This window comes from Dendrobium catenatum, unplaced genomic scaffold, assembly GCF_001605985.2.
Source record: "Dendrobium catenatum unplaced genomic scaffold, ASM160598v2 fragScaff_scaffold_672, whole genome shotgun sequence".
Taxonomy (NCBI): domain Eukaryota; kingdom Viridiplantae; phylum Streptophyta; class Magnoliopsida; order Asparagales; family Orchidaceae; genus Dendrobium; species Dendrobium catenatum.
In genome coordinates this window covers 328,076-353,771 of record NW_021319134.1, presented here as the reverse complement: position 1 = coordinate 353,771, position 25,696 = coordinate 328,076, and the positions used below count along the sequence as shown (strand labels likewise).

At 35.9% G+C, this 25,696-nt stretch overlaps 3 protein-coding genes across 3 annotated transcripts; 1 reads left to right on the top strand and 2 right to left on the bottom strand.

Annotated features, from left to right (window-relative positions):
• The first annotated feature begins 8,702 nt into the window (after positions 1 to 8,702).
• Positions 8,703 to 9,646, top strand: LOC110100956. The gene has a single exon (XM_020828683.2). It carries the CDS (start codon positions 8,738 to 8,740, stop codon positions 9,644 to 9,646), a length of 909 nt encoding a protein of 302 aa, XP_020684342.2. The 5' UTR covers positions 8,703 to 8,737.
• A 2,769-nt stretch (positions 9,647 to 12,415) lies between these two features.
• Positions 12,416 to 16,196, bottom strand: LOC110100959 (ubiquitin-conjugating enzyme E2 variant 1C-like). The gene is made up of 3 exons (XM_028695770.1): positions 16,093 to 16,196; positions 13,573 to 13,698; positions 12,416 to 12,610 (listed from the first exon to the last, which is right to left on the bottom strand). The coding sequence occupies exons 1-3, from the start codon at positions 16,153 to 16,155 to the stop codon at positions 12,416 to 12,418; spliced, it is 384 nt and encodes a 127-aa protein (XP_028551603.1). The 5' UTR covers positions 16,156 to 16,196.
• Positions 16,197 to 16,765: 569 nt separating this feature from the next.
• On the bottom strand, positions 16,766 to 25,057 carry LOC110100952 (WAT1-related protein At3g30340). The gene is made up of 6 exons (XM_020828680.2): positions 24,638 to 25,057; positions 24,487 to 24,549; positions 24,288 to 24,404; positions 23,442 to 23,850; positions 22,601 to 22,752; positions 16,766 to 17,158 (listed from the first exon to the last, which is right to left on the bottom strand). The coding sequence occupies exons 1-6, from the start codon at positions 24,835 to 24,837 to the stop codon at positions 17,017 to 17,019; spliced, it is 1,083 nt and encodes a 360-aa protein (XP_020684339.1). The 5' UTR covers positions 24,838 to 25,057; the 3' UTR covers positions 16,766 to 17,016.
• Between the last annotated feature and the right edge of the window lie 639 nt (positions 25,058 to 25,696).

Below are 25,696 nucleotides of genomic sequence, written 5' to 3'. Positions count from 1 at the left end.
TAATCCATTTAAGAGAGTCTTTGAACCTTGGTTTATTCTCCCTTTTTTAATCTTTGGAGTTGATATACATATCGATAATGAGATCTTGATATCTTCCATGGATAATATTGTAACCAACAATTTTGATAATTTACAACATGAATAACATATATGAAAAATGATGTATTCATCAACATAATAATAAAGATATTTTCTTTCTTGACAAATAAGAAATAAAAGAATGAAATCTTATGAAGTATTTAAAGTTAACACTGGCTCTCTTAAAGAAATAAAAAAGGCATTAGACTTGCAACAAAGTTTAGAAATATAGACAATACCCAAAAAAAGACCAATACCAATGGAGAAAACAAAGGAGTAGAACAAATAGTATTGGACTAAAAAAAGCTCCAAGGAAATAGGATAATCAATTGATTCTCTCTTGGTGCTTGATACAATCCCTTTTATTAAACCCTAGAAGCAAAATTGTTATACGTAAAAAACTAAAAAAAGTAAGAACCGAGTTCCAATGAAAATATATACAATTTTGTTATGCTCTACAATGATTGAACTAGTTGAAATTTGCATAAAAAAAAAAAAAAATCATTATAATCGTCCTTATATAGGGTATTATGGGCTAAAATATACATTAATTTGCATAGTATGATCAAAGTTTTTATAATTCGTATTTGAGTTTGACCTCCTCTAGTATAATGTATGCTTAATTTAATTAATGAGTAAATAGAAGTTAGTCTAAAGAGGGCATAGACTGATCTATAAACCTATATGATGAGTGGTTATTAGATGTAAGGCTTGCTTGAGAAAAGAGGGGCTCCTAACAAATTTATTGAGATGGCATGCTTATATAGGAGATACTAGGAATACAAATGCCATTAATCATATATAGAAAGTTAAGTAAGTACGTTGGTCATATAACTAAGTTTTCAGGATATAATATATAAGATTTCGTTTGTTGTAATGAATAAATAGACTTTGATACTCCATAGTTAAATATGTTTATAGTGGAAAACTTGTAGGATAGGTGGCATGCTATAAAGTAATATAAAAAATGATAAAACTATCAAATTGTATCAAACAAGCTTGACCACAAAGAGAATAATATCTTGCATTGCGTGTTTGGTTGACCAATATCACCCAAGTTTAGGTTTTAATGATATTTGTTTCAATTACTGACCTTTCAGGCTTCGTTTGAGGTGATTTTCTTAGTGCTTTAATTCTTAAAGCAGTTTTTAGTACAAAATTTTTAATTTTTGTGCAAAAAAATTGTTTTAAGAAGCATGCAGTAAGAAAGCCGTCCCAAATGAAGCATCAATCTTCTTATTTCTTGTTATCTAAACTCTCTAGCTGACCATTAGGTACTGTGTGAAATCCTAATACATTTAGCTAACTTCCAACTCTTTTTTTCCTTTCAAAATATCAAAGATAATACATTTTTTCTCCTCCCCTATCATTCTCAATTGTCAAAGGATGCTTAGCTCCGTTATAATAAAAAATAATTTCATCTCATCGGTCATTTGATTGCTTGTAATTAAGCACTATTTAATCTTATATAAAATCACAACTCAAAAAATTCAAAGAAATTTATAAGGTCAACGGTTTCTAATTACAATCCAAATTAAAATGAATTGAACCACAAGCACCAAAGTCCGATGGCCATTTCAAAATAATCTATTTTCTATATAGAAATATTGTGAGAGAGTGATAGAAAGAGAGGAGAAAAATACTCTATTTTATGGCAAATAAATGAATAAATATTTTATGCAACAGATTTATATTTTCTTCCATTGCTTTGTATTAATATTTTATGTATATGAATATAAAATAATGCAATAAAAGTCAATGCATTAAAAAAATCATTAGCTATGCTAAAAGGTAGCTTGTCAAGGCACCCTCCAAATAGAATTGAATACTAAGACTTTATTTTGGAACCACTTTTATTATTGTTTTTTAAAATAAATTTTTAATACAAAACTTTTTAGTTTAAAATATTTTTATTAAAAAATTGATTTAAAAAACAGTAAGAAAGTTGTTCCAAATGAAGCCAAAGTGTTATCACATTTAAAGTTGTTTACTTATTTTTTATTGGGCTTGAATTAAATTTAAAAATGATGAAATTTTAAAATTACTTCAAACCTATTTGTTAATTTCTTTACCAAGCTAAGGTCATAATCAAATCTAACTAATTATATATTAAATACTAAAAATCTAATGAAAATAATATTAATAGTTTAAAACATATAAATATCTTTCATTTTAGATTAATAAAATTGAATTGTAGTCCATCCATTTAGTTAGTTGATATTTTTATTATATTAATACAATAAAAAATATGTAACAAGTTGTTAAATAACCTAAGTTATTAGGGGTGTAAACAAGTCAAGCTGAGCTCGAGTCATCTTTGTCTTGAGATTGAGCTAATCAAGCTCGAGCTCTATTCTATGAATTCAAGCTGGCTCACTAGCAAACTCGTTTAACTTATAAACAACAGTTGGCAAATATGTCGGGGGTTGAAGGGGTCATCGCTCCCTGGTGGAGTTCGACTCTAGCAATAGCACATCCACACAATGTGCTTAATTATATTAGGGGCAATTGCCTAAAGACCGGGGGGGGGTGCAATTTCCTAAAAACTCTTGTAATAAAGACTAAAACATAGATTGAGAGGGATGAATTATCTAAAGAATCATATTAAACAAAATTTAGAGGGAACAACTCCCCCCTCCACTCCGGGGTCAAAGGGGTTCACCCCTGCTTACAAGTCACTATAGGAGTGGTATATCATAAAAAATTATCTTGACCAGGCACAAATCTCAAGGGAAAATTAAGTTAGAAATTTCAAAAATTTTAATCAAAGACCATTTGAACTTTGATTTCAGCAAACTTATAGTCAAATTCAACGTCTCGAAAAGACGAACCCAACGACACCAAAATAAGTCCAATCCGAGCTCAATTGAGCCCAAATCAAGGGTTCAAAGCACTTTTGGGAGGTTCAAATTATAATTTGAATTACCAAACGAATTTTAAACTTGACATGCTTAAAGTCGAATTGAGCGGCTCGACGAGATAAATCCAATGAGCCCAAGATCACTGAATTCTGAAATCATTAAGACATCCAATTGACCAATAAACGGTCCATGATCAAGGAGATCGATATCAGCAGTCCATTCAAACCACTTCCATTTTGACCTTGATCCTCCATATATTTACAAGCCATGCCACTCTAAAAAAGCTATAAATAGCCCCCACTCTTCTCATGATAGGAGATGGAGAAGAAGAAAGGAAGGGAGGAATTTGGGAGCTCTCTTACCATTGACTACCACCGAAGTTCTTGCCGACCACCGCTGGAGTTCTTTTTGATCACGGCCGGAGTTCTTGCCGACCATCGCCGGGGTTCCTCGACTATCACTGGAGTCCTCCCGATCTCCGACGGAGTTCTTGCCATTGCCGGAGTTTTCTTTTGGACCATCGCTAAAGCTCTTCCCAACCACTGCCTTATTTCGGCCTGTTCTTCAATCATCGCCAGATTTCTGTCTGATTATTAACCTGTTGTAATTCCAGCGGCTCCAAGTAAAAGAGTGAATCAAACTTTGTAACCAACCCAAACATAGTGGAAATTTTTCATCTGATCCAGGTCATGTGGTTTTTCGCTTTTCAGATTTTCCACGTTAAAAAATTTCAGGTGTTTCTCCCCATTAACTATCTGTTGGTGTGCTGGATGTACGTATATTAATAAGGCGTTATATTTTTCACTCTACCGCCGCGTACATTCTAGTCCGCAACAAGGAGAAATAGAAAAGTTATTGCAAACCTGGCCGCAACATACATTTTTTGACCGTCTCTCTTGTCAAATAATGTTGCAAAGGTGCTGAACATATTTTGCAGCAAACAATTTGGCTGCAAATATGTCATATGACAAAAATATGTGGCTAAAAAATTGTTGCCAAAAAGCTCAGCAATTTCGTGTTCCAGGCATTTATTTGTGACAGCTACCAATCCCAAAGTATTAAATAGCAGCTAAATTTTTTTTTTGGTTTTTTGGGGCATTTTAGGTCAATAAAGACAAATTCACACATACATCACATAATAAATATCAAATCTAATATCTCTTAATTGGTAGTCAGAACACCAATTCATCCCTCGTTGATGGGTTCCTCATATTTACAAAGAGGCTAATATAATGAAATAAAAGAAATGAAGAATTAAAACTGAGCCGTCGGTCGCAAAGCTTACGACAAATACTTAAAATTATTGTAGTGAGTATTATTAACTAAACCTTTCATCATATTTCGTTAAATAAAAATTAAATATATTCACGAAAGAATGGAGGGATTAATGCTAAAATTTATTCATTTGTAAGTTAATTTTTTAAACTTAAATTAAACTTATTTAAGTATCTAAATAAACACAATAAACCAGCTTAAAATTCATTGAATATACTAATTGATTTGCAACCCTAGTTCCAATGGAAATATACCATCACTCCATTCCATTTAGTTAGTTGATATTCCGCATTAGTTGGCAAATCTTCAGGTTGAAGGCCTTCCATTGATGCTATTGTAAAAAAAAAATTCAATATGAAATTAAATGGTGATTGTTCGGTTACTGTTCTAAACCCTGGGAATGTTTTAATCAAGATTTTTAACGATTTGAATTACTGTAGGGTTTTTGCTCATCGTTCCTACTTTGTAAGTAACTGTTTTTTGAAATTAGTTAAATGAACGCCTTATTTGGATATTGAGGTTGAATCTCATATCATTCCTATTTGGACTTCATTTCCTAATCTGCGGCCTCACCTTTTCTCTCCGCGTATACTCTATGTTTTGGGTTCCCTGTTTGGTCCGACTTTAAAAACAGATAATGCAACTTCTTTTGGTTCTCGTCCGTCTGTTGCTCACATCATTATGGAGTTGGATGTTTTCAAAAAAATATCATGATAAAATTTTGGTTGGTTCCGATAACTTTGGTTACATCCAGTCGGTGATAATGGAAGAATTCCCTGCTTATTATGTGCATTGCAATTCATTAGGCCATTCAAAAGAGGATTGTCGTATTTTGCATCCACATCTCAAATTGACTCCTACTATTAAACCCCCTCCATTCAATGTAGAGGTCCGACCTTCTTTAGATATTCAAGGCATTGTAGGCGATAATGTCTTGCTTGAGAGTGGGGAATTCGGTGTTGTTGATAATGTTGAGCTTCCTTTGGTTTTGGGTGGGAATTTAGTTTTGACCCCTGTTTTCCTAGTGATTCTGAGTGCCAGTGATTTGGAGATTTTGGAGCCTCGTGCTTTTAATTCTAAGAATTAATGTGTTGTTCTTGGTAAAGGTTTGGTTTGTCTTGAACAAGAGTCCCCAACTGGTTTAGTGAAGGACCCATTATGTCCTACCTCTTAGGATGTGAATGGGGTTAATTTGGAGTTTTGTAATGTTAACACGCAAGGTTTGAATGAGTCTCGTGTTTGAATGAGTCTACTAGTGTTAAGATTGATGCTTCTGGCGAATCTTCATTACCTTCTATTTATGTCGTCAATTTTTTTGTGACTATTATTACTAATGAAGAGTTAAAAGCTCGTTTGAATATAAATGATGCTTATGTGTCTCAAACCGATAGGATTGATGATTCCTTCTCCTCACCTAGTGGGGGTGAAGGGGATGAGTTAGATGGGCATGATGAAGATTTCAATGATATGTTTAATTTGAATGTGAATCGCTTAGTGGAAAAGGCGTCGATGCAAACACAAAAGATAGTAAATTTGGTGCTTTGGGGGTTACAACTGTGTAAAATTTTTTTAAGTGGCTGCTTGGGTTTTTTTTGGAGTTTTATTAGCTGTGGGTATTTTGGTTGCTATATGCTATGATGTCTCTTGGCTAGTCGACTTTTCGGATTAGGATAATGATGAGGTTGGTTACCTGCACGTCCCTTCATGGCTCTGGTTTATTTGGCAACCTTGGTGGTTGTATCCCTGCCTAGTTTTTGGTGGTCTTTAGCTCAATTTTTTGTGGCCTTTATGTACTTGGGACTTCTAGCGGTTGTCTGCTTTACCTCCAATGATAGTCCAAGCCTGGCAACTTGGTGTCCTTTCTTAGTCCGGCTTCCTTCAAGGATTTTCTTTTTCCTTTTATTTTCATACCGCTTTGCATTTTGTCGATTATTATAATGTTTTGGCTATGCCCTTTTCTTGTTCTGGCCTTTTTTTGGTCTTGCTTTGTATGTCTCATTTCTTCTTTGACTAAAAGAAAAATTGCATTAAAAAAAAAAAAAACTCCATGCCATAAATCATTAAAAGGTTATGCCCATCCATCTAAACTTGTAATTCAAATCCTAGTCAAAATCTTTTTTTTTTAAACAATAAATGATTTTTGATGAGTTGGAATTTATAGCTGAATGAATGATCTCAACAAACCCAAAAGGTATGTTTTCACCTATAATGATCACTATTTTTCTCTTCCTTTATTTATTTATGTCAATATTCAATAGTTTCAGCACTGACATCAATATCTCTCATTAAAACCTATATTATTTTTCATTCATCCATGAAAGAAACAAAAAGAGGCATGCCTTGTTATCACATGGCCCACATGCAACTCCTCTAACATCATGAGTAATGCACAATCTCTTAAGATTATGTTTTGTTTGGAAAAGCTTTTAATCACTATTTTTTCTATTGCATTAAAAACATGTTTTTGAAAGCAATAAAAAAACTATTACAAATGAAACTTTATTCATCCACAGGATTCTCAAGCTTATATGAAACTTTAATTAACTGTTCTACTTATATAATGCATGAAGCATCCCTAATTCCAAAAGAATTAGGCTTCATTTGGCACAACTTTCTTACTGTTTTATAAAATTACTGTTGAAAAAGTAACTTTTTAAAATTGTTGTTGAAAGCATCTTCTTTGCACAAATTTTTTTAAAAGCAATGAAGAAGCAATGAACAAATAGAAATCATAAATTATCATATGAAGAAAGCTATCTCAAACCAAGCCTTACAAAAAAAAAAAACACTCAATGTGAGGTGCTTCAACTCTATTGTCAAATTTTGATGGTATCATGGAGAGGGAGATATTAGAAGATGCATTATTATGACCAAAATTTAGCCTAATATATTAATGAAACTTGCACCATAAAAGAAACTTACATTAATAGGTCACATTATACTTAGAGAAAACTTTAATTTTCTCCCATAACAATTGACAAATGACATTTGTTCACAAAAGAAATTTACATTACTGATCATCAGTCTGCATAAAGGCAATGGTACAGTTCTCATTCCATACAACCTCCATTCAGTACTTATTAACAAAGCCCATCCCTCATTCACTTCAAATGAAAGAATAGGCAGACAAAAGGCTTCATGACTTTCTTTATCAGTTATTGCTTAAACAACACATTGTCAAATAAGCCCCTTTGTAAACCAAATTAGCAAACGAAAGCATAAAAATGGAAAAAATTTCAGTAATGGAGACCCACCAATCATAAATTCATAATAATTATAGTTTGTACTATGAGATAGGCAAACCTAAATGAAATAAATGTAATTAAGGTTTCGTTTGGGACAATTTTTTTTACTGCTTCTTAAAGCATTTTTTAACTACAAAACTTTTAATTTTGTACTCAAAAGTTGCTTTAAGAAGTAAAAAAACCGTCTCAAACGAAGTCTAAATGCTAACGACTAATTAAAGAGCACTCTAATTAGCACAATGCTTCAAGTGAAATCAAAACTAGGTAAGTTGGCAAGATGGTATTTCTTGCACTCCAACGGCTACTAGAATCTTAAATTATAATTGTGTTGTATTGCAATTATTGTTAGAAAATATTATTTATTATGATTTTTTCAAAATACACTTAAAATAAACCTTAGTTAAAATTTTAAAGTAATTAATTATGAATAATGTGTGATTAAAAATAAATATTTTAGTAAAATTTTATAATCACAAAAATAATAATCATAATTTTATAAAAAAAGTATAACTTTAAACATGAAATATCATTTTTAGTCGGAATATTGGATGAAAAATCATAAATAAATGTGAATATTTAGATTTTTTTTTTCCGAGTAATGCAAGACTATATCATAAATTTAATCTTATTTGATTAATTTATCTCATAAATTTTTTTTATCTCAGAAAGACCCAAGGCCAAGTATAGATGAAAAATATATATAAAAAAGGGCCATAATATCCTTATCAAGCTATTTTTTTTCAGCAGAATATTTAAGGATTATGTATCTAACAGCATTAGCAAACCAACAAAAAATAGGTGAAAGCCAACATATTCCCTCCACTAAACAAACCCAAACCCTCAAACTGCTACTAAAAGCTACAAACAATAATAATATTTAAAGATTCTTCATCTGCTTACCTTGCAAAACAAGCTGACTAGAATTTGTTAATCACTCAACTTACCAGCAATGACAGCAACTCTTCTCCATGGATAGAGAACTGTCATTTTCATCAAGGTAGAGGGGCATTATAGACAAACTACCACTCTTCAATATGGGGATATCAGTTAGACCCTCCCTCTCCATCTAGGTCACCAATGACAAGCTACAACACCATTCCAACCAACAATACAATATCTAAGGATGGTATAACAACTTATAGCTACAGTTCAGTAACCACTCAAAATGATTGGAAAGCCAAAGAAGAGAAGCAGCATCTCTGTATGATGGATGACTTGCCTTTCATAGCTGAGGAAACTGGAATTCTTCAAGAATGGCTCACAAAAAACATCACAACAATGTTCTTCAAGTGTACAAGATGGCAAGTAGAAGAGACAATTGATCATCTCAATTGCCCCTTCCACTACTTCTGTGACAGTTCCTATGCTGGCAACTTTCCTCCGATAATCGATCTGTCGGTGCTCGCCGCCATGGCTGTTTCCTTCCTTTCTGCTGCAGCCTTCACAGCATTAGCATTCAAAAGCAATGGTGAAAGTTTTGGCAGAAGAAACTTGAAGAGAAGGTACTTCTTGCCTTCAGGTCCTATAATGCTGCCTGTAATGCTTCTAATACTTGCCAATGGACAAAGGATCAATACTGTGTTTCCACTCTCACAATTGGGGCCTTCAATCCTTCTTCTTATTCATGTTTCAGCTCTGTCATTTGAGAACAAAACTGATCAGAGAAGTATAAGGTATGCAGTACTGGAAGCTTCAACGGTTTCTGGTATTCTCCATGCAAGTTTGTATTTGGATTCAATCATTCTGCCTTACTACACAGGACTGGATGCTATTTCGAGGTCCATTTTCTCAGGTGAGTGCCCTTCCTGCGTGTGCCGTAAAGAAGATTTGGTGGTCGGAGGGAGATTAGTAACATATAGGGGATGTTCTAAGACAACTTTGTTCATTATTACTGCTCTGTGTTCAAGAATGCTATCCAGGATCTCAGGGGAAGAGAGATTCACAATGGTGATCAAGCTGCTGTTGGAAGTTGTTGGTTGGGTATCAGTAGCGGCTGATTCGGTTTATCTTATGATTTTCATTCCACATGAAAATCCAATCCATAAGGTGATGATCTATGGAGGAATTTGTATTTTAATTCTTTTTAATGTGTTTAGGAAGATCTATAGTCTCTATGGTTGGTTTTCTTTGAGGCGTAAAATGGAAGGGAAGAAATATCAATGTCTAAGCGGTGTTGAAATTCTATGACAGCAAAAATGTTTGAAGGATTCAGTCCTGAAAGAGAAAGATTTGAGATGTGAGGTGTTTTAAAATTTATTTATATGATTGCGTCTGTAAATTAACACTTAATGAGAAATGATCATCACATTTTCAAGATCATTGGTCTCTAATATGTATATCAATAAAAGAAGTATTATTGGCCCATCAACTCCATGAGCTCCTACTTATTCAATAGGTTATATATAAGATCATATGATGAAAATATGTTGATTTGATGTTTAGGAGAAGCATTGTTGAAACTTAGGCTTCGTTTGGGATGACTTTTTTATTGCTGTTTAAAACAGCTTCTTAGTACAAAAGTTAAAATTTTGGTACTCGAAAGCTGCTTTAAGAAACAACAAAAAAACCGTCCCAAATGAAGCCTAAGAAGATGTTATTGGCTGAGCTTCACCCGACATGCTTTAAGGAGCAATTTCCTTCTGATTTTGTGATAGTTCACTTTCGAAATAATATAGAGATCTCATGAATTTGTTGGTCGGGAGTTTTGGCTACCAACCAAACGATTTTGAGTTGAGTCTTGAGTATGTGATGTGTGTATAAGTTGTCTTAATTGGCCTCGCCCAAAAATAAACTTTTAAAATAATAGCCATTGATGTGCTTTTTTTTTTCTTTTTATGTCATGAGAAAGAATTTAGTTGCAGAAGCAGGTGGGTAGCTTAGTTGTTAAAGATCAAATCTATAATTCTCTCACCTTTTTAAAAAAAAAAGAAGCAAATTTAACAAAAACTATTAAGCATCATAAGGGTTATCTACATTTGTGAGAGCTCTTTTATCTACTCTATGGTCAACGTTTTTAAAATATATAGTGATCCTTTTGTCTCCTCTCTAAGAAAATAGATACTTCGCTTCTGCAGAGTTTTTAATATAAAATAACTTGGCCAATTTTTCAGATCCAAACAACAGAGAATAACCTTCAGTAAAAATTACTATAATTTGTTTAACTTGGTGAAAAAAATTGGGATATCATTAACTAATAATTTGTTTGTTGTTAATTTTTTTTTACTTGGCTGGAAAATCTAATGCAAGTTAAGTCCATTCGATTCAAGTTAAATCAAGTCAGATTAAGCCTCTATCCACTTTATCGTAACCTACACATTTATTATACATTTCTCTTTAGTTTGTATATAATCATGTATATTATTAATTTTATAGCACTTAATTTACTTAATAAATGTGTTAAAAATTTTGATTTAGAGAATAATAAGAAAGCTGTTTCAAATGAAGTTTTAAATGGGCATAATTTTTTTTAGCTTTCTCCGCTATTTTGCTTACTGTTTTTTCATTTCTGCCCTTCAAAGAAATTTACATTAAAAATAATTTTTTGATAGTTTTAAGAGAACTATTATCCCCTTTTTTTTTTTTAATTATAGATGTAGCTGTACAGACCCTCAGAGGTGAGAGATTACTAAGTGCGTAATCTGGATGCAGCTTTTTGTCAGGACTAGCATAACAAAAATACACGCGTAATTTCTCTCTTGTGCACGAGAAATTATTGTGTGCGGAATCGGAATATATTTGGATTCCAATCACCATGCGTCACATCATTGGATGCACTGGGCTCCGGAATGCATCCGGTGACGTGGCATGCGGTGATTGGAACCGAATGCATTCGGATTCCGCACACAATAATTTCTCCTTGTGCACACGCTATGTATAAGAGATAAAAAACCATCCAAACTTAGAGAAATCATTGTGTGCGGAATCGGAATGCATTCGGATTCCAATGACCATGCGCTACGTCATTTGATGCACTGGGCGCACTGGGCCCCGGAGTGCATCCGGTGACGTGGTATGGGGTGATTGTAATCCGAATGCATTCGAATTCCGCACACAATAATTTCTCCTAGACTTGGCACCTAATATATTTTTCCTCCGACCAAGACCATATGTTCTGTTTGCTGTTTTTTTAGATAGAAAAAACAGGGGATCATAGATGCCCCTAGGGCTCAATGAGGCTAAAAAGAGAAAAACCTGTAGGATATTAAGGTACAAAGGATGATGAAGGAGATTCTAGCAACACTTCCTTTTTTTATTTCAGCCATCACCATCAATGTCCAAAGGATCAGGAAGGAGTCACCATGCAATGCTGCTTTCTCAAAACACCAAATCTCTAAAATCTTCTACAGTGCCCGAAACGATGAAAAGTTCCACTTCCTTCCTCCAATCTTGGATAGCTCTCGCACAGAAAGTCACTTTTGAAGTAATTTATCATAAATCCATCAACTTTTTACGTTTCTTTGTATAGTCAGCATATGAGCTTTTTGAGCTTTCAACTAAGAGCAACTCTAATGGAAAGGCAAATAACTGTTTGTCGTTCTTCTATCATTCCAACCAAGCGACAATTCTTACGTCATTTCATGTCGGATGAACAGTTCGACACCAATATTGACGTTGCACGTACTGTTCATCTGCGCCATTTTTTGGTCTCAATCGAACTTGCCGAAGAAGCGCGCGAAAGAAGAGAACGACCATTACGGGGCAAAAATGGAGTTCGATTTGAGATGAATCACGACATTTTTTAGTTTCACAACATTTTAGAGTGAAAAATGATATTTCGGTTGGAGATGCCCCAACAGTGTTAAGAAAAGGAATTTACATATACTACACTCATAATTAATCTATTTATATATTTAACATCAAAAATTTCATATTCACTAATTCACTCCTCTAACATTTTTAAATAATATCAAAATTATCACCTACCACACCCTCTCCATTAAAATTCCATCACAATAGTTATGGTGAACTACTTTTAACCTTTACAATATCACTCCTATAGACGGCCTTCTTTGAGAAATTCCATCTCAACATCTTCGCCCCTTCTTTTCGATTATGGGAAGCAGCCATTTCCTTCTTCAATTGAGTCAATATGTCCTCCATCGTATTCTCTCTTTGCCAATTAGCCAGAATGCCAGACTTCTTTGACTCCAACTGCAAAACAATAAATACATAAATTTGTAAATTCTTTGAAGCCTGAGATTGTTTAGAAATTGAGAATGCTACCTTGAAGGAACTAATTAAATAATGTCTCTTGTTTATGTTTTGCAATTAAAATGGTATTGGTTTTTGATTTGTTTAAGAATATGCTTTTATCTCATATATTGTATTAAAATAGTCACCTAAGGAACAAATCATTGATACTAGGGGTGTTAATGTTTGACACGACCTAAAAATCCGACTTGAATCCGATCCAAAAATTTCGAGTTAGGGTCAACTCAAGCCCGAAATAGGTTGGGTTCGGGTTCAACAATTCGACCAGTTTCAAAAATCAGGTCGAGTTAACCCTTTGACATGAAATTGACCCGTTTTGACTCGAAAACCCATTTTGACCCGACAAACAGAGATTGGCCCATTTTGACCCGAAAAATGGAGACTAACCCGTTTTTGGACTCGAAAACTAGCAATTTTTTGTTGGCCCCGGATCATTTGGGTCATGTCAAGTTGACCTAGACCCGTAGCGGGTCAGGTTCGGGTTGACCCGAATAGTATCGGGTCAGTTTCGGATTCGACCCGAACCCGACCCGTGATCCAAAATTGACACCCCTATTTGATACAAGAGCCAAATCAAATACAAATTTGATATTTTCCAAGGGAACAACAATGTTAGTAGTGATAAGGTTTTTGGGATTTATGTCTTAGGGTTTTAGAGTTTAGGATTTAGTATTTAGGGTTTAGAAAAAAAAATTGGACATTTAGGCTAATTAAGACTCGAACTCAAGACCTTTTGTTTGATAGTCAAAACTTTCAGCCAACAAATCATGATGAGTTATAGGAGTTTAGAATCTCAATATTAGTACTATTAACATCTGACAAAACAAAGATTTATTTCAGGTTTAACTGAACTCACCTTGCAAATAAAACTCCAACGATAAAAGAAAAAAGCTATCTTTTACCACTCCAGTCTCAGCATTAACACAAGTCATATTTATTCGAGAGTGGAAACGGACGCTAGGAGGGTTCTCAGGGTAGTCCTTGTCACAGAACAACTTTAGCTGATAGATTTGCCCCTCGTGAGCAGACTAAAGAGGAAAAAAAACTATTTCAAAAGAAGAAAAAAAGAGAAAAAACTAATATTGCACAGCTCAAAGTAGGGCTGCAAACGAATCGAGCCGAGTATGTGAGTGTTCATGTTTGTGTTCATTTAATATCAGCTTATTCAAGTTTGGTTCATGTTTGTTCGAGCTTTATTGTTTGTGCTTGTTGCGTCCTGGAATATTCGCGGCGGTAGAGAAATATATAGTTTAATGTCTTAGCATTATACGAAGATCCAGCACACAATCAGATAAGTGAGAGAGTGTAGCGTTCATAAGAAACACCAGAGTTTTTACGTGGAAAACCCCTGAAAAGAGGGAAAAACCACGGGGCCTAGCCCAGTTTGAATGAATCTACTAGTATTTGTAGTCAATTACAAATGAGGCCTTCTTAGGGAGAAGGCCTTGGCTTGATGTCACAAATATACATCATATAGAGTGTATTACATGGTGGGAGTTACAATAGATGTATTTATTTTATCAGCACGACCATAGTCGATAGGATGGAGGTCGGAAAGATCATAGTAGGCGACGGAGGTCGGGAGGACCGTAGTCGGCAGGAGACCGGGGTCTGAAAGACCGTTGTAGTAGGGTGGTACTCTGGTAGAACTCTAGGCGTCAGGCAGTGGCCCAGCAAAGTTTTGGCCTTAGGTGGTGTTCTGGTTAAGCACAGGGTCTCAAGTGGCTGTTCGGAGGAGCAACGACATCAGGCGGTGGTCCGACGGAGGTGAGGGCCTTCGGCGGTGATCCGACGAAGGTGAGGGCCTCTGGCAAAGGTGAGGGCCTCTAGCAAAGATGAGGGCCTTTGGCGATGGTGAGGGCCTCTGGCAAAGGTGAGGGCCTCAGGTGTTGGTGAGGGCCTCTGGCAAAGGTGAAGGCCTTTAGGGAAGGTGAGGGCCTCAGGTGTTGGTGAGGGCCTCTGGCAAAGGTGAGGGCCTTTGGTGAAGGTGAGGGCCTCAGGTGTTGGTGAGGGCCTTTGGCGAAGATGAGGGCCTCAGATGTTGGTGAGGGCCTCTGGCAAAGGTGAGGGCCTTTGGTGAAGGTGAGGGCCTCAGGTGTTGGTGAGGGCCTTTGGCGAAGGTGAAGGCCTCAGGTGGTGGTCCGACGAGGCTCCGGCGATGGTCCGGCGAGGCTCCGCGGTGGTCCGGCAAGGTTGAGGGCCTCATGTGGTGGTCCGACGAAGCTCCGGCGGTGGTTCGGCGAGGCTCATGCGGTGGTCCGGCGAGGCTCCGGCGGTGTTCCGACGAGGCTCCAGCGGTGGTCCGGCGAGGTTTCGGCGGTGGTCGAGGAGGAGCTTCTTCCTTCTCTTCTTCCTTCTCTTCTCCTCTTATCTTCTTCCTTGGGGGTCTCTTTCAAGAGAAATGAGGGGTCTATTTATAAATTTTCTGGAGTGGCATGCCCCGTAAATAGGCGAGAGATCAAGGGTAAATGGGGAGTGGTTGGATGGACGGCCGATATTGAACCCCTTGATCATGGACCGTTCATCAGGCATTTAGAGGCCTTAGTGATTTTGGAATTCGGTGATCTTGGGCTCGTTGGATTCGTCTCGTTGAGCCGTTCGATTCGAGTATAAGCTCTTTAAAATCGGAGACCGTTTGGTAACTCAAATTGTGATTCAAACCTTCCAACAGCACTTCGAGTCTTCGATTTAGACGCATTTGGGCTCGGATCGAGTTGAATTTGGTGTCGTTAGGTTCGTATTTCAGAGACGCTCAGTTTGACTATAAGTTCGCTGAAATCGGAGTTCGGGAGCTCCCAGATTTAATTTTTGAAGTTTCCGACTCCATTTTGCATTGAGATTCGTGCCCGATCAAGATAATTTTTTGACGATGTATCAGTGCTCATGTTTGATTCTTTTAAATTAATGAGTGTTCATGTTCGGTTCATGTTCAGTTCATATTTGTTCGTTTAGTGCTTATCGAGCTTGTTCGCGAACATATTTAAAGAATTTTTTTTTTAACTATCAACCAAACAAGTTCATGAACATATCTATGAATAAACACATTTATAATAAAAGCAATTGTCTATGTAACAAAGACAATGATTATTTATATTTATTAATTCAATAGTCAAATATTAAATATTTGTATCGAGCTTATTCACGAGTTCAAAATCGAACACGAATCGAGCTTTTATCGAGCTTCTTATCGAGCTTAATGTCGAGCTTGTTCACAAACTTCAAATGATATTGTTCGCTGACATAAATGAGCCGAACACATTAGTGTTCAAATTTGTTTATTTAAGAATCGAGTATTTATTGTTCAAATTTGTTTGTTTAGTTAATTAAACGATCACAAATGGGTTTTAATCGAACCAAACAACGAGTAACTTGTCGAACATTTGATTTGCTTGCAGCCCTAGCTCAAAGTAAACCATTTATACATTACGAGGTCCAATTATTGTGCCTGTCCAGGGGCGCATGTATATGTCATCTCCATCATCCATAACATAGCTCAGCGTTCCATCTCCGATTCCCTTCTCCCACGTTCAAGTTCTTCTAGTAATTAAGTCCGTGGAACTATAAAGTAAAATATTTTAATTAACAGTGCTTTAACATATCCAAGTTAAAAAAACTATATTCTGCATAAATAATACAATAATATTTACATCTAAAGATAGTATCGTAGTGCACACATGCTACGGCTTTAATCACTTATCACATTTAGGGTTGTTCGGTAGCAGAATTTTCGTTAGAGACGGCTTTTTTACTGCTTCTTAAAACATCTTTTTAGTATAAAAAATAAAATTTTTATACTAAAAAGTTGTTTTAATAAGCATTAAGAAAGCCGTCTCAAACAAAACCTTAGACAAACTTGAGAATTTCACTTTTCATCCATTTATATTTATTATTTTATTCAAAATACCCTTCAAAAATAGCATTTTCATTAAAACACTGAGTCCATAATTTATAAAAACAACATTCTTCATCTTTTAATATATCATAAATTTTAATCAATATTTTACCACCTTCTTCAATACATCTAATTTGATCCTCATCATATTATAAATAATTTATATTTACTAATATGCCACCCAACAAATTTTCCTTACTAAATCATAGCCACATAAATTTACTAAAAATCTCTTCTTTTACACCCTTCAAAAAAAAAAAAAAGTTACATTGATGAGGTCCTCATTGAGGAGAGAAGCAATGCTTCAAGGCGACATACGATAGCACTCACCACTTAGAAGAAAACAAGAGAAAATGTTCAAACTTGCAAAAATAAGCTGACAATACTACATATAGCAAATATAAGCATCAAATAGCGCATGATAAGTAAATTAAGCCGCACAAGCAAGGCCTAGTTAAGGAGCTGTAGATGAAGCTTCAAGGTTAATTGTTCTTGTTTCACTGGACTTTGATAGAGAGCCAGAATCCGATGCCTCTTTGCTTTTTCCCCATAGAAGAATATAAAGGCCAGATATTATAACAATAGACCCCAGAAGGCTGCATTTCGAAAACAAGTAGTTATCAGTGTGTCAGCAAATTTAGGGTCGATTGTGAAAACTTTCTTTCTATTTTATTTTTCTGATCTCCGTCCTAATTTTGTTTGGCTATTATTTTTTTGTTACTTAAAAAAAAAAAAAAAAACTTTTTAAATATATATACATTTGAATTAGAGATTTAGAGTTAAAAGCTAAGGAGCACTTTGAAATCACTTTTTGTTTTGAATTTAAAAAATCACACAACTCTCCTTGGCCTATTGGTTGAGAGCTTAGGCTTCCAATTAAGAGGTCCAAGGTTCGAGTCTTTGTGTATGCGTTGTGTGTGTGAGTTTGCCTTAAATGGCCTAAATGTCCCAAAAAAAAAAAAAAATTTAAAAAATCATATTTGATTTATATTGTTTAGTTGTTTTTGTTTTTCTTATTTTTAAAAATAAATTAAAACGGTGGCAACAAGCGTCTACGAAGATGGCTGCTGAGAGACCAATAACAACCAGTGGCGAAAACAGTGACAAGAAGCAACCAACAACAGTGAGCAGGTATGGCAAGCCACAATGATAGTAGATGTGAGACGATGGATGGAATGGGCAACTGGCGACAATAGATGAACCACGCGATGGTGGTGGGTGGTAGGCATTGGCGTTGAGTGGTGACAATTGGCTCTGCTTCACATAGGCAATGTATTTGAAATTCATCAAAATAGAATAAATTTTAAATACATTAAAAATAAACTAAATGGTGAATTCTAAATACATTGAATTTGCTCTATATTTAATTTTTTGTTCAACGAAACAACTAAATTTTAAAAGTTGTACATTTTATTTATTTTACACTAGAGTTACTTGCAACCAAACAGCCCCTTAAATTAGATCTATGGCTCTTGTTGGCAATAATTTAGTTATCTTGTTACTTCTGTAGAATTTGTGGAAGAAGAAGAAATCCAATGCGAGCAGGAAATATTCTGTACTGATTTTACATATTCCTCGTTCTTTCAAGCTATGAGTTAATGTCGGAGTTCCTTCCTGGCATACTTAGACAAAATCAGTCGAACTAATCAAATTTATATTACTACAAAATATATACTGTTTTTTGGGGTAATATTTGTTTATACTTCAATCTCAAACCTAGCTAGAGTCAGGCTTAGTCCCTATTGGTTGCTTAAATTAGGTAAAGGAGTGATCATGACCAGTTGGCCACAATAGAGTGGACTCGATCGGGTGCAGGTAAGATGCCCAAATGCCCAATCCAAATTGACGGACGTGGCCCACTTGCTAAATGGTTGCACATCTATGTGGACATCACATAGTCAATCTAGGGGCGTGTCAACCCGACTTGAATCCGAACATGAACCGGGTTGGATTCGGGATTTCAAACCATTTGTAAAATCGGATCGGGTTCGGGTTAACCAAAAAACCTGAAAATGACCCAGAATGATGCCCGAGCTAACAAGCTTGCGCGCAGGCTCGTGTCGCGTCCCGAGATGAGACTCCCGCATCACGTCGTGTACATGCACCACTGTCCCATGAGCCATCGGGCATCATGTTGCGTCCCCGCTACCCGCCACGCTACAGCTAGCCGCTGGCCCGCCGTTGTTGCTGGCCTAAACCGGAAGCGCGCTGACCCGCTGTTTGCCGTGTTCGTGAGTCGGGTTGAGTTGACCCAAATCCGAAGCAGGTCAGGTCCGGGTTCGAAAAACTGACCTATTTCCTAGAACGGGTCATGTTTGAGTTGACCTGAATAGTGACAGATCAGTTCCGGATTCGACCCGATCCCGATCCCTGACCCAAAATTGACACCCCTAAGTCAATCTAGTGACGTTTGATTGAATAAAAAAGAATTTGCAGAGTAAAATAAAATATAATATAAAAAATATATTTAAAATATTTAGAATTATTTGTATTAATATAAAATAAATATATATGATTACTAATATATATAATGAATACAATGTAAAATTTAATAATGATGATAGGTAATAAGCAATAGCGATGATAGACTGTAATAGTAGCCACAACCAACCCTGATGGCAACAAGATGTGATGGTAGTAGTCGGAGGTAAGTGACATGCGACGTGCATGATGGGTGGTAGCGATTACAATCAAAGGCAATCGGCCGCTGGCGATAACTATGACAGAGAATTTATAATGTAATTGGATATCAATCAAATCTAACAATCTTTAAATATACCAAAATTAAAGTAGAGAATGAATTTTAAACATACAAAAATTGTTTTTTATTTTATTTTTCTTATCTCAAGTCAAATACAAATATTTTTAAAACTCTGGTATTTGAAATACTTCAGGAATCTCTCGAATTCCAACGAAACAACCAAATTTCTTTATTTCACAGCTCTTCGGCTTCAAACAATATTTTGGCGTTTTGGATAAAAGAAGGCAAGTTAAATCTAACTTGTCCACACAACTCTCCTTGGCCTATTGGTTGAGAGCTTAGGCTTCCAACTAAGAGGTCCAAGGTTCGAGTCTATGTGTATGCGTTGTGTGTGTGAGTTTGCCTTAAATGACCTAAATGTCCCAAAAAAAAAAAAAATCTAACTTGTACTAGCTTAGTTCATAAGAATAGTTTAATTCAATTTAACTGCGCTCAACCTCTCTCTTGCTCGCCATAACCCTAATTGATTACCTAAATTTATCTTATAATCTTAAACATAATTAATGAGCTCTTTATAAAACAATCACTTATCAAAGCAAAATACGTTAGCCCATTAATTAATCAATAAATAATTAGTCAGTTCGAAATTACTCAAATTAGCATAATTCTTTTTTTGTTATTAGATAAACTACAATTAGATTAACTATCTAATAAATTAACATCCTAATTGCTAATCACGGCTTAATTAGTTAGCCCAAGTAATCTACATATTTATCTTACCTAATAAGACATTGAACACCCTAATAATTAGTTCATCCCTAATTGTTGTAAATTGCAAGCGAGATGTCTAGGGCTTCCGCTTCCAGCTGCTGCTTCGATTCGGTAAATTTCTTCCCTTAATCCTTCAATTATTGCGATTTTCTTCCGCATGGCTGCAAATTGATTAAGAGAACCTGGGTTTTTAGATGGGAAGCTTAAATCTAGGTCTTTTAGAGATATTTTATTGGGTGAGTCGGCTTCGCCAGATTTTCCTCCGCTTAAAAGTGTCTTCCCATCATGGTTTGCCAGCATTATTGATTTCGGAAGAGGAATTTCTTTCACTTGCAGCTCCCTTTGAGTTTTCTTTGGTGGGGAAGTTTCCGGGTCAATGCCCGCATCTTGATACAATTCGCAAATTCTTCTTTAACCTAAAGCTATGTGGCGACTTCTCGGTTACTATTTTGAACCCTAAAAATTTGTTAATCAAACTAGTTAATGAATTAGATTATTGTAGGGGTTTTTCTCACCGTTCATACTTCGTTAGCAATTGCTTCATGAAGCTTTTAAAATGGACTCACCATTTTGATATAAATGTTGAGTCTCCTATAGTTCCAATTTGGGTTTGTTTCCCCAGTTTGCGCCCTCATTTTTTCTCCCCCCCGCATAGTTCATGGATTTGGGTCACTATTTAGTAGACCTTTGAGAACAGATAATGCGACAACTAATGGTACCAGACCTTATGTAGCCCACATACTTATTGAATTAGATGTTACTAAACAATATACTTCTCAAGTTTGGCTTGGTTTCAAGTCTATGGGTTACATTCAGTCGGTTGAAATGGAAGAATCTCTCTCGTATTGCTTTCATTGTAAAACATTGGGTCATTCCAAGGATGGTTGTCCTATCTTATTTCCGAAGTTGGGTGTTGTTCTTCCTGTCTAAGAGGGGACTATGGCCGATGTTTCTGTTATTCCTACAATTGACTCGGTTGAGGTGGTTCATGATGATACGGTGGTGAATCAAGATTTGATTTGTATTCATGAGAATGTTGACGTTATTTCTCCTTTGCTTAATGAGGGGAGGCATGAGATTATGCCCGTTTTAGCTAAGGAATCAGGTGATGTCATATTTCATAGTGTTGGTGGTTTTATTTCACCGATTGTGAATACTTAGGCGGTGGAGGGTGTGAATTTAAGTTACTTTGGTGATGTGGGGGTTTGTTCTATGGCTTTGTCTCATGTTGAGGTGGAGGAGGATGGTGAGGCGAAAAAGGGTTTCTTGTCAACTGGATGTCTAGGTTAAGGTTTCTCCTGAACCTATAAATGAGCCGACTTATCCCATTGTGGGGACTATTGGGGATGTGCCTGTTTCGCCTGCAACTATGGGGTTCTCTGGGTAATGAGGATCTTGTTGAGGTGCCTATTGTTGTTATGTTCACTAGCGATTTGAATACTTTTTTTGCTTCTAATTTGGCGGTTACTTGTGTTGGGCATTCAGCTTGGCTTGATAGATCTTCATCATCGCCTGGTGAGGTGGGTATTGACTTAGGTGATGAGCAGGATGAGTCTTTTCATGATTGGTATGGTGTAGATGTTTGTCAGATGGTAGAGAAAGCTTTTTCTCGTGCCAGTAAATATCATAGGAGAAAATTTAGAAAGTAGTCTTTTGTTGTTTGGTTGTGTGGGTGCAATTTTGTTTAACTAGTGGTTTTTGCTGTTGGTTGCCTCTTGTTGAGCTGGTTGTGGATTTTGCTGGTCGGTTGTTTTGGTTATGGGATAAGTGCTCCTATCCTCTTTTTTTTTTTCTGCTTCGTGTTGTTTGACGGTTGGTTCTTTTCTTTACTTGGATTTGATTTGGATCACTTGGGTTGCTCTTGGTGGTGGTTGTTCGTTGGGTCGCTTGGCTGTTTGTTTGGATACCATTTTGGATGCTGTCATTGGTGTTGTTGCTATTTCCTTATTTGATTTTAAGCTTATCCTTTGCTTTGCTTTGAATTTTATTTTAATGAATTAGGTATGATCTAAATCTCTTAGGTTTTATTTTCAAATGTTGTTCTTCTAACAATCTTCTGATCCTCTAAAGACGTGTACTTTTTTATTATTAACGTGTAGGTCCCGCCATGAGTTTTCTCCAAAAAAAAAAATTCGTCCCTAATTCGCACTTCCAATACATAATTATCCTAATTAATCATCTTACTATGAGATCCCAAATATTAATTAGTTTTTAAGCATACTAATTAATCATCATTAATGTAATTTTCAGTGCAAGCAATCATTTAATCATCATTCCTAACATATTTAATTCCTCAATCGATTACTGATTTAAGCAACAATCAAATGATAATTACGAAATCAAAGACTTAATCCATATAAACTGAATACATTATCAAATCATTATCCTTAACGCCCATTCTTCATATATTATATAAGATTATCTTCTGCACATATAAATAGAGTAATTCAGATTAAATTTCAAAATTCTAATCTCTTTATTTATTTTTTTAATTAGATTACGTAATCTCACTTGACAAAAAAACATACAAAGATTGTTAAATTGGGTTAAAGTGGAAGAAAGTTACCTCCCAAGGTGAAGTTGTTCATGTAGTAAGGAGACATCAATGATGGCCACTGCAACTTGTGTGACTGGGAAAAATGCTATCGCAAAAACTGGACCCCTCTTCTCCACGCACCATGAGCTCGCCAAGAAGGACAAGCCAGAGCCAACAATGCCCTGCACCATATGAGAATTAGAACACTAACTTTTATGAGGAATGAGCACCGTTCTTTTTTTAGTAGCATAAAGTGTATTGGATTCCAACAATCTTATGGATTTGTCATAATCATTGCTGCATTTAGATTAAAAAAAAATTCTCAGGGCATCAATTTTTTGGTTGACTCCTGATTACATAAATATTGCACTAATGAGAAAGGAAATTCAGCAACTTTAACACCCATTCTGATCAATTCCCAAGTATAACAAATAAGATCATCTCCAATCAAAAATTTCATTTTTCATTTTTCACTCCAAAATGTCGTGAAACTAAAAAATGCCGTGATTCAATCTCCAATCGAACTCCATTTTGCCCATTTTTGCGAAGGTAACGGTATTTCTATTCTTTCGCGCGTTTCTTCGGGAAGTTCGATAGAGACAGAAAAATAGCGAAGATGAATAGTATAACAATAATATTGACGTCCCACTGTTCACCGCAACCAAATAGCGGAAGTTTTACCGTTCAGCTGGAGCTCACGAGCAACACCATTCAAGATTTTGGAGTTGGAGATGCCCTTAAGAAACAAACTACTTTCATTTACAAAAGATTAGCACAGTTCCCAAGGATTCAATAACAATTAAACTGGCAGAGTTAGAATATATGCACATGATGTTTGATACTATGCATCGTATATGTGAAAGCTTCATACCCCATAGACTACAGTAAAGATCTGAAACTTGGACCGTAGAATCCAAAGAGAAAGGCCTTTCTGTATTGAGAAGCTGATGAGTGCAGTCTGGAGAAAGCTGAAGAAGAAAACAATGGCAGTAGCAGTATAGAGAGCCCGGTATCTCCTTACAATCCTCGATTGAAGAGGAAACCACAGAGCCCACAAGAAGCAACCCAGAAGCAAAGCAAGTGATCCCAACGTCGATCTCTTGCTCCCATGCATAGACGCCGAAGCCAATCGATTATGTTGGCCCAGCCCGTCCGCCATTGATGATTTAGTTAACACCATCCCTTTGTAAAACGTCAGCATCATCCCACCACCAAGGTTCACCGCCGTCCCTACTGCCTTCGCCAGACCAGCCCAGCTTCTGAAGTTCGAAGTCTCCTGCCTGCAATGAAATGTTGCAGTACTTATTCATCAGTAAATCAATTTCTCTGCATGTTCTACTGGTGCTGCAGGAAATTACAGGAAAGAAAAGTAATGTCCGTGTGTGTAAACATATATAGATAGAGGGCATATCCAACCGAAAATCCCATTTTTCATTCCAAAATGTACTAAAACTAAAAAAATGACGTGATTCATCTCCAATCGAACTCCATTTTCCTCAAGGTAACTATCTTTCTCTCTTTCGCGCGTCTTCCCAAATCCGGTAGAGATAGAAATATAACACAGGTGAACAGTGAAACACCAATATTGGCATCGCACTGTTCACCCGCAACCAAATACCGGAAGTTTTACCGTTTGGCTGGAGCTTGCGAGTGACTAGCTCCATTCATGTGTTTGGAGTTCGGTTGGAGAAGGCCTAAGAGAGAGAGAGAGAGAGACCGGAAGACTATGGAGAGAAGGAAGGTGATGACGGGGGTCATGTTGAAGAAAGCAGCAGCATAAGTTGCAGAAGTGAACTTCAATCCCAGGTAGAAGAGATACTGGGTCAGCGAGTTCCTGAGAAGACACGACTTTCTTCAGTGGCAAACTTTATTTGGAAAATATAGCCAAAACGAAAGAAAAAAAGTAAATTACTTACCCAAGAATTGCGCTGACAAAAAGGCATATTAGAATCCCAAAGGAAAGTTTAGGTCTGCTCTTTCTGCATGAGTTTTCATGGAAGCTCAAACAAGTCAATCTCCATTAATGCTTCAACATCTACAATAACGGTACTATGAATATTTATGAACCTTTCAAAGAAGAAAGCAATTGGAGCAATGAAGAGAACAGCCACAAGAAGGCGGTAGGTAATTAGAACAAGCACGTCCAATCCATCTTCCAAAACCTTCTTGTTCAGCACAATCATGACAGCGGATACGATGCTAGAAGCTAACATCACCAAGATAGGTTTTAATATTAGTCTTTGCCTTTCATCCATTTTAATCACCATGAGGCCTCTCAACCTCTACGCTCTTGAAGGCTACTAAACGGCCAGGCGGCTATTTATGGTGATCAATGAGCTTTACTTTACGAGAAGCAATTTTAAGAGAATCGAACCAAATGAATAAAAAAATGTAGTTTTTTAATTTCCATCCACCGAATGTCTTCGGCCTAGTTTCGGATGGCTTTATTATTATTTTTTAAAACAGTTTTTTATATCAAAATTAATATTTTTCTACTAGAAAGCTGCTTTAAGAAGCAGAGAGAAAGCCGTCCTAACGAAGCCTAAGATTTCATTTGGAACGGCTTTCTTACTGCTTCTTTAAGCAGTTTTTAGTACAAATTTTTTTATTTTTGTACTAAAAAGCTGATTTAAGAAGCAGTAAGAAAATCGTCCCAAACGAACCCTTCCTACTGACTTAGCACCTGAAGTCTCCTTGCAATGAGTTGGCCCGGCAACGTTTGGACAGGACTCGGTATAAAATGTGTTCTTTTAGCTTACAAGTCATATATTCCAACTGGAAAGATCGATCTTTTTAGTGGTGTGATGAGCCCTTTAGCAGTTGGAGCACAAAAACAAAGATCTTCATGGCTTAATTTGAAGGAAAATATCAATTTTTTTTCATAAGTACTTAAGGAAAAATGTTTAGATGAAAACAGTAATAACAACGAGATCTAACGACTGGACCGTAGCTTTTTTTTTTAACAGAACAAATATAAAATGAAAAAAAAAACCGAAATGAATATATAATGGAAAAAAAGAACAACTGAAAAAATGAAAAAAAAAAACTAATAAAATAGAGGAAAAAAAAGCCAGTCGTTGGGTGAAAACTTTTTATTTATTTATTTTTTTCATTTTTTGTTTTTTA